This window comes from Miniopterus natalensis, chromosome 14 (assembly GCF_054644295.1).
Source record: "Miniopterus natalensis isolate mMinNat1 chromosome 14, mMinNat1.hap1, whole genome shotgun sequence".
NCBI classification, from domain to species: domain Eukaryota; kingdom Metazoa; phylum Chordata; class Mammalia; order Chiroptera; family Miniopteridae; genus Miniopterus; species Miniopterus natalensis.
In genome coordinates, this window is record NC_142094.1 from 37591473 (window position 1) to 37607076 (window position 15604).

Genomic DNA, 15604 nt, shown 5'->3' on the forward strand with positions numbered 1-15604 from the left:
GATCTTGCTCCCTAAACATCATTTTCCAATAAAAGGAACCAAGTGATTGATTCCAGGCTGGGGGGTAGGGGAGACCAAGGTAAGCCTAAAATGTCTTATTGCACCAGGAATAAAGAAATTCTCTAAAAACAATGGAGGCTTATTGAAAGTACACAGGATTCAAGGAGTTCCCAGTGAACAAAGCTAGAACAATCAGAGCAACAAAAAAATGAAATTTTAAACCACAGAATAAAATAAGTATCTGTGAGTCCATAGTGATATAAGTAAGTAAATAAATGAAGGAGAAAAACAGTTCTACCTCACAAAATTTCAGTTAACAAATAAAGAAGGAAAAGGGAAATAATCACCCTAAAGCAGAACGATAAATGTTGCAGACAAGATCTACTGGTAGATGCTAAAATGTCTGACATACAAAAGGATCTGCATAGTTCCAAAGTTTCTCCCCAAGATATTATCAATTACAAAGTTAAAGATACTAATCTCTTGTTCTTGATAATTACATTGTGATTATGTATAGAGGAAGTATATTATTTTTGTAACTTTTCTATAAGTCTAAAATTAATCAAAATAAAAAGTACTTAAAAAATTAAAAATACACCTGCACCCTGACCCTCTGCCCTACCAAAAAAAAACAACAAACAGTTAATGCAGAGGGATTTCCACACTACATTAGAGAAAATGTTAGAGCCAGGATTCTATGCTACTAGAAGGTCAAAGGTAAAAACAAAAACCAAAAAAACCAAAATATTTATCAAAGGCTTTCCTAAGAATATGGGCACATGCTTTTTTAGTTTTTCTTTTTCCCTCATCCCAGGCCCATCAAGCAAAAGTTCTCAGTTCTGGGCATTTAAAGTACTTGTTTTATTTTTATTTCATATTTATTCATACAATTAAGAAAAAATGATCTGTTAGTTGTAGTTTTTTAAGTATAAGGAAGTACAAATTGCCTAAATTCCACCATCTAAAGATGTACATATTCTTAATGGTTACCTATCTCCTTTTCCTTCACTTTCTGTAGACAACAAAGTTAAGCCTTGTACTTGGCTTTATTTACAAACTTTAGGGTATTTAAAATAAAGGCTAATGCAAGTTTTAAAATATCCCCATTCCTGAGTAGGGTGAGTAGAGCAGTCTTGCCCCTTTGAGGCCCAGCACAGTAGTTGAAGCCCAAGCAAGGTAAGGAGGCATATTTTTGAGGGAACAGTCCCAAATGGGGTGTCAAAGCTCAAACAGAATAAAAAAACCAACCTCTCATGGGGCCTGACATGGAGTGACAGTGCTCATTACGTACCTCAAAGGGAAGGGGATGGCAGCAGTGATGAGATATTGGTTACAAATAAGAGCATGGATTAAATATGTGTATTTATTAAGGATAATGAGAACCAGGGTCTTCACTATCAGGGCTAGAAATTACAAACATGGAAAAGAAAAAACTAAAATGAACCTTGTAGTTTTAGATTGGAACTGGTTTCCAATCTAATGGTTTAGACTCATGGTTTCCAATATAGAAGGCAGATAAATATATAGAGATGTAAACGTGTGTCTGTGTGTACAGAATATTCACACATATATACGTATATACATATTACACACACATAGAGAATATCTATTTAATTGTATACATGTATTTTTAGCTCTGGGAGCAGCAATTCTCCTCCCAAACAGCAACGAGTAGACCTAGCACTAACAACTTGATTTCTGAATTTTAGTCTCTGCTAAAAGGAAGCAGGGCTCCTTGGAGACATGGTTGGTTCCAGGACTGGGGCAGGGGAAGTACAAAATGAATCTGGAACATCTTGTGCCAAAAAATAAGAAAGTACTAAAAGAACGATGGCTATCTAATGGATACAGGAGCCAGCTTAAAGGGCCCCCACTGCTCATATCTGGAACCATTTGAACATCAGATTAAATAATTATAGTAATGGATTAAAACCTTTTAAATAAAACAGTACACCACAAGTCCACACTGTTATAAATAAATGAGTAAATTGAAAGTTTTATGAAGAACATTATATTTACATAGTTGTAAAGTATCTCCCCTGAAAATACTTATAACAAAGGGAAAAGAGTAATTTTACAGTGGAGAAGGCTGGTAGGACCTATCTTACAGTAATCAAAGTAAATGTAATCAATAAAGGACAAGTCAACACTACATGCTGCTGGTAGGATGCAATGAGAAAGTAGACGGCGACCCTGAAGAGAGTGGGAAAGACCAGGGCTCTGGGAGCTGAGAAGCCATGGCCTACCACAGCTTCCTGGTGGAGCCCATCAGCTGCCAAGCCTGGCACACAGATCACCATCTGCCCCAACAACCATGAGGTGCAAGTCTGTGAGAAGAGCGGAGTCAAGTGGGTCAAGGTGCAAGAGCTCAAGGAGCACAATGGGGAGGTTACAGGCATTAACTAGGCCCCTGAGAGTAACCGCATTGTGACCTGCGGCACAGGCCCCAATGCATACGTGTGGACACTGGAGGGCCGTACGAGAAATCCAACACTCGTCATCCTGCGGATCAACCAGGCTGCTCGCTGTGTGCGCTGGGCCCCCAACGAGAACAAGTTCGCTGTGGGCAGTGGCTCCACCTGCTATTTTGAGCAGGAAAATGACTGGTGGGTGTGCAAGCACATCAAGAAGCCCATTCACTCCACTGTCCTCAGCCTGGACTGGCACCCCAACAACGTGTTCCTGGCCGCAGGCTTCTGTAACTTCAAGTGCCAGATCTTCTCAGTCTACATAAAGGAAGTGGAGGAGTGACCAGCACCCACCCCATGGGGCTCCAAGATGGCCTTCGGGGAGCTGATGTTTGAATCTAGCAGTAGCTGCAGCTGGGCGCACGGTGTCTGCTTTTCAGCCAGTGGCAGCTGTGTGGCCTGGGTCAGCCACGACAGCACAGTGTGGCTGCTGGATGCTGACAAGATGGTCGTGATTCTGGCCTCTGAAATCCTGCCACTGCTGGACGCGACCTTCATCACAGAAAATAGTCTGGTGGCTGTGGGCCACGATTGCTTCCTGGTGCTTTTTACTTACGAGGGCGCCGAGGGGACGCTGAGCTTCGGTGGACGGCTGGACATGCCCCAGCAAAGCTCGCAGTGCAGTTTGACAGCCCACGAGTGCTTCCAGAACCTCGACAAGAAGGCGAGCTCCAAGGGCGGCGTGGTTGGCGGGACGGGTCTAGACTCGCTGCACAAGAGCAGCGTCAGCCAGATCCCTGTGCTCAGTGGGCCAAGGGCAAGTGCCCGCAGTTCTGCACCACCGGCAAGCACCGTGGCATGAGCATCTGGGATGTGAAGAGCTAGGAATCAGCCTTGAAGGGCCTCAAGATCAAATGACCTGCGAGGAGGATGTTGGCCTCATCCCAGCTGTTGGGGGAGGGGGGAGGGAAGCTAAGGTTCGCTCTGCTGAATGTTTCTAGGGTACCAGTTTGGGTCCCCACAGGGGACAGAGAGGGGGTAGGAAGCTTTTCTTACCTATTTGAAGGAACACGTGCCTGTTTCTTAAACAAATACTTTCAGTTATTGTGAAAAATGTTCCCAAAAGACTCTGCTGGTCATGAACTGCTTCAAAACGTGGAGGTAATAAAAATACAATTGTAGACATGAAAAAAGAAAAGAAAATGTAGACGGCATCACTTTTGTGATATTCCTGCCAAAGCTGAGCATTTAATAGAGAATAATAAGAAAAACCCAAATTAGGGACATTCTGCAAAGTGACTGGTCTGCAAATTTCAAGAGTCAAGGCTTTGACTATGGGACTGTTCTCTAGCGTGAGAATAAAGAGACAGCAACTAAAGACAACACTAATTCTGAACTGAATCCTTTCATTCAAGTCCCCTTTAGTAAAGGATGTAACTGGGCAACTAGTGAAATCTGAACGGGGTCTGAGGTTTAAACGGTAGTAATGCCACAATGTTAACGTTCTGATTTTAATAGTTGTATTATGGACATAAAGAAGAATGTCCTTGTTACAGGAAATCACACTAAAGAAATACAGGGTGACAGGGCATGGAATTGGCACCTTACTGTCATATGCTTCAAGAAAAAAGTCTGTGTACCTGCAAGTTTTCAGTATGAGACATACTATTTCAAAAATACCTCTCTCCATACCCATTCATGATTAAAACATTCAACAAACTAGAAATATGAGGGAGCTTCTTCGACCTGATAAAGGACAGCTATGAAAAAGCCATAGCTACCATTGTAATTAATGGTGAAAGAATGAATGTTTTTACCCCCAGATCAAGAACAAGAAAAGGATGTCAACCCTCCACTTCTATTCAGCTTTAAAGCTGATCTGGCCCCGCACCCACAATCACACAGCCAAACTAACTGTAAAACCAAGACTAGAATCCAGTTGAATTGAGCCTTTTTACGCGGAGCTCTTTTCCACCACTGTCCTACCTCTTATGTCCCACCCCTTTTCAAACAAACGTGGTTCCACAAGCAACTCAGAACTGCAAAAAATGTTGGAAAATACACTCCAACTTCTAATTTCTTTATAATAAGAAACACACATAAATACTAGTTACTGGCTACACTGACATCTAAAGTATGAAAATGCAAATTGTGAGCAAAAATTGAATTGTGTTTATGACTAGGGCTCCCTACTTCCAGAAGCCCATGTCCCTGGGCAAATTTATCCAACAAATACCTAACTCCTATATGTGCCAGACATTGTGCTAGGCTCCAGGAATACCACTATAGGGGACCCTTGCTCCTTCAGAGCTTCTGGCCCCCAATATAACTCTACATACCCTAAAATAAAGTAGCCTATAAAGCTGGACAAAAGATTATCATATTAATTCAGTTGGAACCCGTACTCCCTACTGACCCTTTTCTACATGGAGAAAAATGGCAGAACTTAGAATTACAAGGATCCTTTCTTCAAGTGGGAATTGAACCGGTGACCCTTCACTGTGCAGGTTGATGCTCAACCAACTGAGCCACACCGGCCAGGGCATCCCCACCATGCTTTTGCTCAAGCCCGCTCTTCCCCAGCTGCTATCTAAATGTTCCAAATTCAGTATCTCATTTTTTCTAACTCACTCTGTAGGGTCCCATGAAATTTAGCTTCTGTCTCCTCCCCTTTATTTGCAGGTTACCAACAAAATAGTCTTTGATCTTTTCCCAAGGCCACACTCTCCTCAAAACCTCTTTGGCTGGACACTTCTGATAATTCCTGCTTCGGATATCATCTTCTGCCTCTCTAATCTCCAATCTCTCCAACTCTGTTTCCTCTTTATTTCTAAATGTCAGCATTCCTCGGGGTTTAACTTGGGCCGTCTACACATATATTTATTTATTTATTTATTTATTTATTTAAGATATATATATTTATCTTTATTGATTTCAAAGAGAGGAAGGGAGAGAGAGATAGAAACATCAATGATGAGAGAGTCACTGACTGGCTGCCTCCTGTACACCCCCACTGGGGATCGAGCCCGCAACCTGGGCGTATGCCCTGACCGGGAATCGAACCGGCAACTTTTCAGTGCATGGGACAACACCCAACCAATTCAGCTACAACAGCCAGGGCCTGATCCTAACCTTTTAATTGAACTCTTCCCTGAGCTACCAATCTACATTGGATCATCATTTTGGTTTGCTTTCTGGTGTTTAAGGACTGCTCAGTCTTGTCTGCTCCCCTAAGGAGCCCTGAGTCATCCAACTTCCTGATGGTTAACAGCCAGTTCTGAAGTGCTTACAAGATTGTGCCACTGTGTCCCACCACTGCATGTGACCAACCTGTTCTCCTTCCATCTAAAATATTCTCTCTCTGCCCAGCCAGCGTGGCTCAGTGGTTGAACGTCGACCTATGAACCAGGAGGTCACAGCTGGATTCCCGGTCAGGGCACAGCTGGATTCCCGGTCAGGGCACATGCCCAGGTTTCAGGCTTGATCCCCGGTGGAAGGGTGGGGAGGCGATCAGTGACTCTCATCATTGATGTTCTATCTCTCTCTCCCTCTCCCTCCCTCTGAAATCAATAAAAACATTAAAAAAAAATATTAGAATATTCTCTTTTCCCCTTCTGTTCATCCAAATATGTATTTTTTTCAAATACATTTGCTCCAATCCTATGTTCTCTGTGCAACTTTCACTGAACTCCCTGGTAGAAGAGCATTTTGAGCTGAGGGAAAACAGTGCAAATAATCTGAGCAAGAGTGAGTTGGTCAAGGAGACCAGGGTGACAGGAGTGGGATGAGAGTAGTTATTTTGGAATTAAGATCAGAGAGGTGGTGAGAGGCCAGATCCCATAGAGCCTTCTTGGCCATTATAAGCACTTTGTCTTTTTATCTGAGCAAAATGGAGTGAAACAAATGGATGTTTCTCTCTCACATGTGCTCTCCCTCCCTTCCTCTCTCTCTAAAATCAATCAATAAAAAAATTTTTTTAAAATAAATTTGAGCAAACTGGGGATCAACTGCAAAATTTTAAGCATTCCCTAACAAAGATCTATGACTTAGATTTCAAAAAGATCATGCTGCCAGAGGTGACAAGAACAGGCTATATGTAGAGAGGCAAGAGCAGAAGCAAGAAAACTGAGAGACTATTATAAAAGGGTGTAATTAGAACCAGGATGGTGGCAGTGAGAAGTGGTCTGGATCTAGATGTATATGCTGACTGGATGAAGGATATGAGAACAAGAAAGGAGTTAAGGATGACTCCAAATTATTAGCCTAAATAAGCAGAAGAACAGATATGTCATTATCTGGGATGAGAAGACGACTGTGGGAGGAGCAGGTTTTGAGGGAGACTGTCTGGATATAGGTTTGGAGTATGATGAGTTCAAGATCTATACTGGACATCAAAGGGAAAATGTTGAATAGGAAGATTATTACCTAAGTCTGAAGTTCAGGAAAAAGGTTCTTGCTAGAAATATACATTTGGGAATTGTCATAACATAGATCAGGCCAGTTTCATAAAACTTCTGGGATGATGGGCATGTTCTATATGTGCACTGTTCCATATAGTAGCCACCAGCCACATAAGACTTGAAATGTAACTAGGGTGACTGAAAAACTGAATTGTTAATTTTAGTTAATTCACATTTAAATAAGCATATGTGGCTCATGACTACATGTTTAACAAAGCATAGTATTTAAAGCAATATGTTTGGATGAGAACCCTAAATGAGTGAGTGCTGGTAGAGATGTTCAAAGATTGGGCACCAGGGCACACCAACAGCATGGGTTATTTGTGATAGGAAAAAAGAAACAACCCAAATCTCCAGCAACAACAGAACAGAAAAATAGTTAGTGGCATATACACATAAGACTGCCAATCTGCAGTGAACGCATACATCTATGTGAATGAATCTCAAAAACAATGTTAAATGAAAAAAGTAACTTGGAGAAAAAAATGATAAATTTCAAACACAGACAAAACTAAGCAATATATTGCTTAAGAATATATTCAGATTGATAAAGCTATAAAGAAAATCAAGGGAATTATTATCCAAATGTAGGATAACATCACCTCTCCAGGGGTGGGAGAAGGTCGCAATTGGGCGGTGAGCACAGAGGGCTTCAAAGTTACTGGCAATGTTCTATTTCCTAAACTAGATGGTGGGTACACAGGTGTTCATTTTGTTATTCTCCTTTGTTCTATATACTCTCCATGAATAATATTAAGTAACTAATATTATATATAACATATATATATGAGGCAGTATAAAATTACATTTCAAATGGATATTTCAAAATCTCTTTAAATCATTAAGTTCAGAAAAAGGATAGATAACTGTTTGGCTTGTATAAGGTCTGAAAAGGACAGATTTAGTCATATAAAGAAAAGAGGAGAGAACATCTAAAACTGGGGTTGAACAGGTCATGTATGAGAGACAGTAAATTAGTGAGTTTGACTGGAGAAGAAGAAAGTTAGGTTGAAAAGTTAGGCTAGGGTCAGCTCCTGAGGTGCTTAAATACTGGGTCAAGGAGTTTGGACTGGATCTAGAAATAGTGCAGAACCATCAGTGGTGTCTAAGCGAGACAATGGTATGGGGAAAGTGGTACATTAGTAGGATTAATATGATGATTAGGATTAATTAGTAGGAAGACAAAAGGCTGGAAAAATCAGTTATAAACTTGTAGATGTGAAATGTCAGAGAAAATGATCATGGTCTGAACTAGGATGGTGATGGAAAATCACGTTTACCCCAAGAAACTAGGATGAAAGAATCAAGAGAGCTTGGTCTCAAAAACAGGCAGAGAGTGGAAAAAGAGATTCAAAGATTACACCAATTTTCAAGCTAAACTAAGAAACTGATAACACTGGCATAAGCAAAACTAGAGAAATCAATAGAAAGTTGGTCTTGAAGGAGGACCATTCATTCAATAAACATATCAGCAGAGTGTGATATCTTCCCCTCAGGGAGCAGCTTATGAGTCCCACTTTTTTTAAAATATATACTTTTAATAGGAAAAGAGAAACTATTCAGTTCTTTGGTGGGGAATAAAAGCTTTTATAGCTTTCACTCTATGAGAATTTTATAAGTCCCACTTTTTTTTTAAACATTTAAAAATATATATCTTTATTGATTTCAGAGAGAGGGAAGGAGAGGGAGAGAGACAGAAACATCAATGATGAGAGTCATTGATCTGCTGCCTCCTGCATGCCCCCGAATGGGGATCAAGTCCGCAACCCGGGCATATGTCCTGACCAGGAATTGAACTGCAATCTCCTGGATCCTAGGTAGATGCTCAACTGTTGAGCCATGCCAGCCAGGCTATAAGTCTGACTTTTAAAAGGAGAAAGAGTAGTGTGATAAAAATACTAAGTTTCAAAATAAATGGGAAGAAGCAACACAACACGAAAGTGGAGATGTTCAGTGAAAAGTCAGAGGCGAAGGAATGGACTACTCACTGTTGGACTGAAAGCTCTTAGGGGACGTAACGTATCCCTGACTACTTCTGCACCCTCCACAGTGCTGAGCGCAGGGAGTGACCACTACAGAACACACTCAAACAATGGCTGAAGGAACAGCAGAGAAGAATGAGAGGGGACAGGCTGAAGGCAAGCCGGTTAGGAATACCCTACCCAAGCCTCCAGATCCCAAAGTACCTGCAGGACCTACCCCTATGAAAGGAGAGTGCTTTAGCCTTGTCATCCCAGCAGACAGGTAGGCTGACCCTCTGGGCACCCATTTAGGAGATCTAAAATACCAACAGAAAAACAGCAAGAAAACCAATTCTTATGAAAACATAGACTGAACTTCTGCTCCCCACACTACTCCACAGTGAGACTGTCCCCAACCCTTTAAGGCAGACAGAATATAACTTTTTATAATGTGTGGACTGCACTAGTGATGCTAATTAAAGATACTTAAAGATATCCTGTCCTTTTAGACTATTAAAAAACATTTTTTTGGTTAAAGGTATTTTAAAAGCCCGAACACTTAATAGATAGTTCCACCTGGCATACCACTGTTTCCTAAGCCTGGAGAGGAGAGAAATGCAAAGGAGAGCTGCCTGCAAAGTGGGATGACTGATGCCCAAGTGTTTCAAGTGGTTGCCAGGGACTAAGCTATTACCTCCAGGTTCCCCGATAATTCAGATAATTCCACACGGCCCAAACATATCCTATTTGGTTGAACAGAGGATGATGAGGCTGCTTTTCAGATGAACTGATCTTATACAAATGCTTTTGAGATCATCTCTTTCTTAAGAGGTAAGAACAGGAAATGATTGCCATAACAGAGCTCAGGCTCTAGCAACAGACAGACATGGTTTAAATCTCAGCTCTTCCAATAGACAGCTATATAACCATCTCTGTTAATACATCCCTTTGACCATGTAAGGTTGATTACTTCCATTAAGATATGAATATATGGTAGCTTCAGATGTTAGTACTTTCCTTCCTAAAACTACACCCTCATCCTTTTGATTGGACCTGTATTTTCCTTAATAGCCTCAGCCACTAATTTTTAGTGTAGAGTGTTCTAGATGGTTAACCTCATTCATTATGCTTTGAATCTCCTGAATTCCCCTCTCTGAAAACAATTTTACCTTGAAGCTCTGGTTATTCAGCTGATGCCCTGGACTTCACCAATGAAAGTAAAGAGCAGCGGGAGAAAACTACAGAGAAAAACCTTATTGTAGGCACAACATACAAACCTTTTAGTTGTATAAAACTTAAAATTGATGCTTTCTTTGAAATCACAAATTCTGTACACTGGAGACAATATGAAGCTAAACATAGCCTATTAGCAACAAATTAAGAACAAAAGTTTGTTCTGACCTGAAAAGAGGCCCAGGGACGTACCCTGCCTATGTTTATCACCCCCAATTCTCTAAATTCAGGGATCTTTTAGCGTGTTGTAGCGGATACTGCAGGAGGAAAAACAAGTTCCACAGATCCTTGATTTGCATTCAACCTACTGTCATGCTAGTTCAGGCAGTAAAGACTAAGAACCAACTGGTTTCTCTGCCTCAGGTCTCTCCACTCCCTTACATCCTTCCAGCATAGGGCCACCAAACTAATTTCCTAAACTACCAGTCTCATTAGATCACTCCCCACCTCAAAAACATTTAATGGCTCCCTACCTCCTATTCACTGGAGAAAGCCCAGGCTAGCACTATCCTAATTTTTATAATACAGGACTTGTTTCCTCCTAATTCCCCCAGGGAAATTCTCTAAGGCTGCAACTAGACTAATCTGTTCACTGTCCCCCCAACAAACAGACTAATCTGCACACCTGGGCTGGGATTACAACCACCCCTGCCCACCCTTCACCCCTTCTGCCTTTCCTTCAAAGGCCAGCCCAGATCCCCTCCTCTATCTCTGCCGCGAACTGTGCTTCTAAAGCACACACTGTCCATCTTCTGACTGTCTTCAAACATCCTTCTTAGCTGGCTATACTCTCGTGGCCGCTCAATCTGCTCCATCCAGGACAAAGTTCCTTGGAGGCAGACCACATGCTTACACAGAGGGTCTATCACAGTGCCCTGCACTTGGCAGGTCCTAGATATTATTAAAACCAGAGGAAAGGTGCAAATGATGTAGGTTCAAATGAGGTAGGGCAAGACAATACCGCCCATCTTTCCCAATTCCTCTTAATTCACAGTAAAGGGTACTCGGCGTTCGCTACAAGGCTGACAATTTCTAGTATACACAGAGCAACGAAGCGCAGCGAGCACGCCGCTGGAGGGCAAAAAGCCTGCGTCCCAATCTTGGTTTTTGCCACAATCTCTGCAACTGTGCCGGGAAATCACACAATCTTTCTGCACATCGGTGGGCTCAGGTGCAAAATAAGGGCTCTGCTGGGATGGCTCCCAAGGTATCCTTTCCCAAATTCCCCGGGACAGGAAACCCAGCACTCGCCCGCCTACCCGCTAAAGCGGAGGCATGCAAACTTTTAGGGTTCCCGACGCAGGCATTTTCCACAGAGTCGTGAAAACTAACTCCCCATAGGAAAAAGGGCTGAGCGCCAAGCGGTCTCCCTGGACCCCAAGGCAAGGGGCAGTCCGCTCAGGTTCCCGGCCCCTCAAAGGCAGACTCCCCCGAGAGTGGCGCGGCGCGGATCCCGGGAGCCGGCCGGGGTGACTCCGTCCGCGCCGCTGCCGGCGCCCCGCGCCCCCACACTTATGACACACGCCGCGTGTCCCCGGGTCACGGCCCCCATCGGCCCTCACCGGCCCGAGGGGCGCCGTCGTCTCCCAGCAAGGCCCCTCGCTCCCGCCCGGCGAGCCGCCCTTCTGGGCCCTGGAGCGGCCCGAACGCGGCTGTCTGGGCCCCAGGCCCGCGGGACCCACAGAGTGAGGGGCGGCGGCGGCGACCACGGCGGCGCTTTAAGTGCTGAATCACCACTTTGCAACCCGAGCTCCAAACCACCGTGACCCGCGGGCCCCGAGGGCCCGGCGCTGTGCCCCGCTTACCCACAGAGGCGCTCCGGGGGCGACAGGCGGGCGCCGAGGGCCGAGCGGAAGGTGCTGGGCGAAGCGGGGTGCAGCAGCCACGCCAGCAGGTACCGCATACCCCAGCGCAGCCGCCGGGACCACAGGAACGATCGCTTCCTTCTAGCGCCGAGAGCCGGCCTGGCCCAGTGCGCATGCTCAGTCCGCCGCGCCGCGCCGCCTCTCGGGAGCCAGCGGGCCGCGGCCGCTCCGGGTTTTGCCTGGCGCCCGACTGGGCGGGGACGGCGGGGACGGCGAGCGTGCCAGGTCTGAGAGTGCGGGAGGGATGGAGTCCGCCCCGGGCTCCCCGGCTTTCGCAAGCGGGGAGGGTCCCGGGTGAATCGCAGCAGCCCACGAGGGCAGCGATGTGTAGCTGGCTGTGTGCATGCGGGGTAGGGGCTCACAAACGCGGTGAGGGCACAAGGGGCGGGTCGGTGCAGGCGGTCCCGTTGGCTGTCACCCGGCCGTGCAGGTGTGGAACCCGGTCCGCCCGCAGGCTGCCCGCACGCCGTGGAATCCGCGCCTCCGAAAGGCCCGCGGGCTCCCCCTAGAGCGCGTTCGGGAGGTGGCCCCGGGGTAGGGGCTTTGTGGCGGGGTTGGCCGCGGGGACTCTGCGGGAAGTTTCCACCCTGGGGTGGCCGCGGGGACCCTGCGGGAAGTTTCCACCCTGGGAAAGCTGGGTGCCCTTCAAGGAGCAAGATGGATGTGGGACAGGCCGCGCCCAAACAAGGCTTCTGTGCACTTTTAAATCTGGCGTAGAAACTTACTCTACTCCTACTAGGTAAAAAAACAACCCACATGTACGTGTAGTATGTTAGCGTAAGAAACAGTCAAACCTGTGAAGAATTTTTGTGAGTTTATTTGAGGCACACTGTTGACAAATTCCGGGAAGCAGAATCTCCAGGGATTGAGATAATGCTCAGGAGAATGGCCGTTTTGCACCTTGTTTTATGCATTACAATCAAAGGAGAACACCTCAGTGGGCTACATGAAATCCATTGGTGATAGATTAGGGAGGCGGGAGAAAGTAAGGGGGGGGGAACACAAGGACACACATCTCTGGCAAGAGATAAAAAGTAAAATGATATACAAATACTATTTTACATAGGTGGGTACAGGGTAGTTAACGGTCAACAGCATGATAACGATTCAACAATTAATATGATAACAATAACAAAGAGATTTATGGTCCCCGCCCTGATTTGTTGGTTGTATCCTGAGGGGTCTGGGAAAAGAGGAGTTACCTTGACTTTCCAGAGGAATGCAAAAGACAATAGACAGGCTTAGATAAGGTAAAGAGCAACCTTTCCTCAGGGAAGATACTGGCCTAGGACTGGACTACGCACCATAAACTGCTTTTAGTTTAAAAAGTTTTCATTTCAGACCATCCTTTGTGCTTACTTTAGGTCTCCGAGTTTGCAAACCTGCCATTCAGGCCTTCCCCTTTTCCTCCACAAGTACTATTACTATGGTCAGTGTACTTCAGCCGTTATGTATAAGACAATACTTTTTTCCCTGATGGCTTTATGGTATTTCGCATCCAAGAACAACCTAATTAATAACTGTATGGACTTGACTTTGTATTCCATTATTTTACCAGGGCCTTTAAGGAAGAGTGCCACTGGGGATGGTGACTCCCCAGCTTATGTGCTTTTAGGTTCCTGATGTGACAGACGGAAGATTGCAGCCCAGAACAGTGCTCAGAATCCTTCTATTGCTACAAATGGGAATTAGGAGGATTCCTTTAGTCAAGTGCATGCTTCATCAAAGAGGTAGAGGGAGTCTTTTTTATGAAAGGGTTTCAGATAAAGGCAAACCTTGGATGGATGAAAACCGAGGTCCTGGAGATGAGGAAGCCTCCTAGTGAAGTGCAAGGTAAAATTCCACTACAGTACATTCTAGCCCCAACCCACGTGTATTAGTTTCCTGTGGCTGCCATAACAAATTACCACAAGCATAGTGTCTTAAAAAACAGAAATTTATTGTCTCACAGTCGAGGCCAGAAGGCCCAAATCAAGATGCTGGCAGGGCCAGACTCCCTACAGGATCTTAGGAGAGAATCCCTTCTTTGCCTCTTCCAGCTTCTGGTAGATGCCAGCTTCCTTCACTTGTGGCCACATCACTCCCTGCCTCCATCTTCATATTGCCTTCTCTTCTGCATGTTTTTTTTCCTTCTGTCTTTTATAAGGACATTTGTTGTTGGATTTAGGTCACAACCAGGTAATCCAGAATGATCTCATCTCATCCTTAATTATATATGCAAAGAACTGTTTTCCAAATAATGCAACACAGGCTCTTGGGATTAGGGTGTGGACATATCTTTTGGGAGGGCCACCATTGAATCCACTACCCCACCTTTCCAGCCTCTACTTCCTCCCTCTATAACTCCAGTTCACACAGCTGTCACAATTAATTGATGAGTATAACAAGTAAATCCTAACTTGTCAGTGATCTAGCAACTTTTAAGCCCTGTTGAAATGGCATTGCCTTTACAAAAGTTTTCCTTATTTCCATTTCTCACATACCCCATTAGAAGTAACCACTCTGAATAATCAGAGCTGCCAGAGTAGTTTGCCACTCAGAAGGCACTTTTTGGATCTTAACCTTCCATACTTTTGAGAAACAGGAGATCAGCCTGGCCAGTGTGGTTCAGTGGCTGAATGTCAACCCATAAACCAGGAGGTCACAGTTTGATTCCCAGTGAGGGCACATTGGGCTCAATCACCAGTAGGGGGCATGCAGGAGGCAGCTGATCAATGACTCTCTCATCATTGATATTTCTATCTCTCTGTCTATCATCAAATACCTAGCCAGTGCTGTTACTTTTCTGATTGCCTCATGTTTCTTTTCCACAATGGGTTTGTTCAAGTCAGGATTCAGGCAAGAATCAAACATTTAATTTGGTTAATATGTCTCTATCTTTTATTGTTTTGCATCTTTTTTAAAAAAAAAATGTTTTTATTGATTTCATAGCACTATGGTAATAAAATGCCTAAAAGCAACATGAATTTTTAAGAATGTTTATAGATAAGTGATTTATTAATTATAAATTGTTTAAAGTTTTCCTTTATGACTCATACTTGCCAGTCCTTAAAAGTTAGTTTGAGGTACTTTATGAACAGTATTTTAAATATTAATGTAAAAGTCTATAATTAATATTTTCCACAGTTAAGGCTACTCTTGATGTGTCCATTCAACAAATATGGGCCCAGGCCTTGTTTTAGATGTTGAGGCTACACCAAAGAAAAGAACAACCAGCCTTGTATATTTGTGGGGTTTACACTACAGAGGGAGAGAGAGAGAGAGAAAGTAAATTAATACTTATATAGAGTAATTACATAATGTGATTAAAATAATATTAGGGTAACCAGAGTGGGTTTCCCTGCGTCATTACTACTGCTCCTCTGGGTAGGAGAAGGTGGCAAAGATCTCACAATTTCTATTAAGGGGGCTTATGTATGTCCTGAGCTGTTGACAACAGGAGTGTGTATATTGGACAGTTTAGGTGGAAGCTCAGAGCATAGGGTTGAATATTTGAGCTACATAGGCAGTTATTAATGGAGAGCCCGTCTCATGGGCTAACTCCTAAGATTCCCCTCCCTCAACCTTTTTTTTTTCTTTTCTTCAAATGGTCTCCGACCTCCATCACCTTCTTTCTTCTACATGACTTTCTCTTCATCCAGTGTCCCAGCCAGGAGTTTCTCAACTAAAGTTCAAAA

General features: G+C 44.0%; 1 protein-coding gene and 1 pseudogene across 4 annotated transcripts in view; one reads left to right on the forward strand and one right to left on the reverse strand.

The window, feature by feature from the left end:
• The window catches only part of IDE (insulin degrading enzyme), a 78395-nt gene extending 66382 nt beyond the window's left edge, over positions 1-12013 (reverse strand). For 2 of the 4 annotated variants that reach the window (XM_087824451.1, XM_087824450.1), the window contains exon 1: positions 11868-12013. In XM_087824451.1, the coding sequence (XP_087680577.1) occupies positions 11868-11965 (98 nt within the window). In that variant the 5' untranslated portion in view covers positions 11966-12013. The remainder of the gene's footprint in view (positions 1-11867) is intronic. The other 2 variants (XM_016220792.2, XM_087824449.1) reach the window with 1 other exon arrangement.
• LOC107543321 (actin-related protein 2/3 complex subunit 1B pseudogene) lies at positions 2238-3326 on the forward strand (annotated as a pseudogene).
• Positions 12014-15604: the final 3591 nt, after the last annotated feature.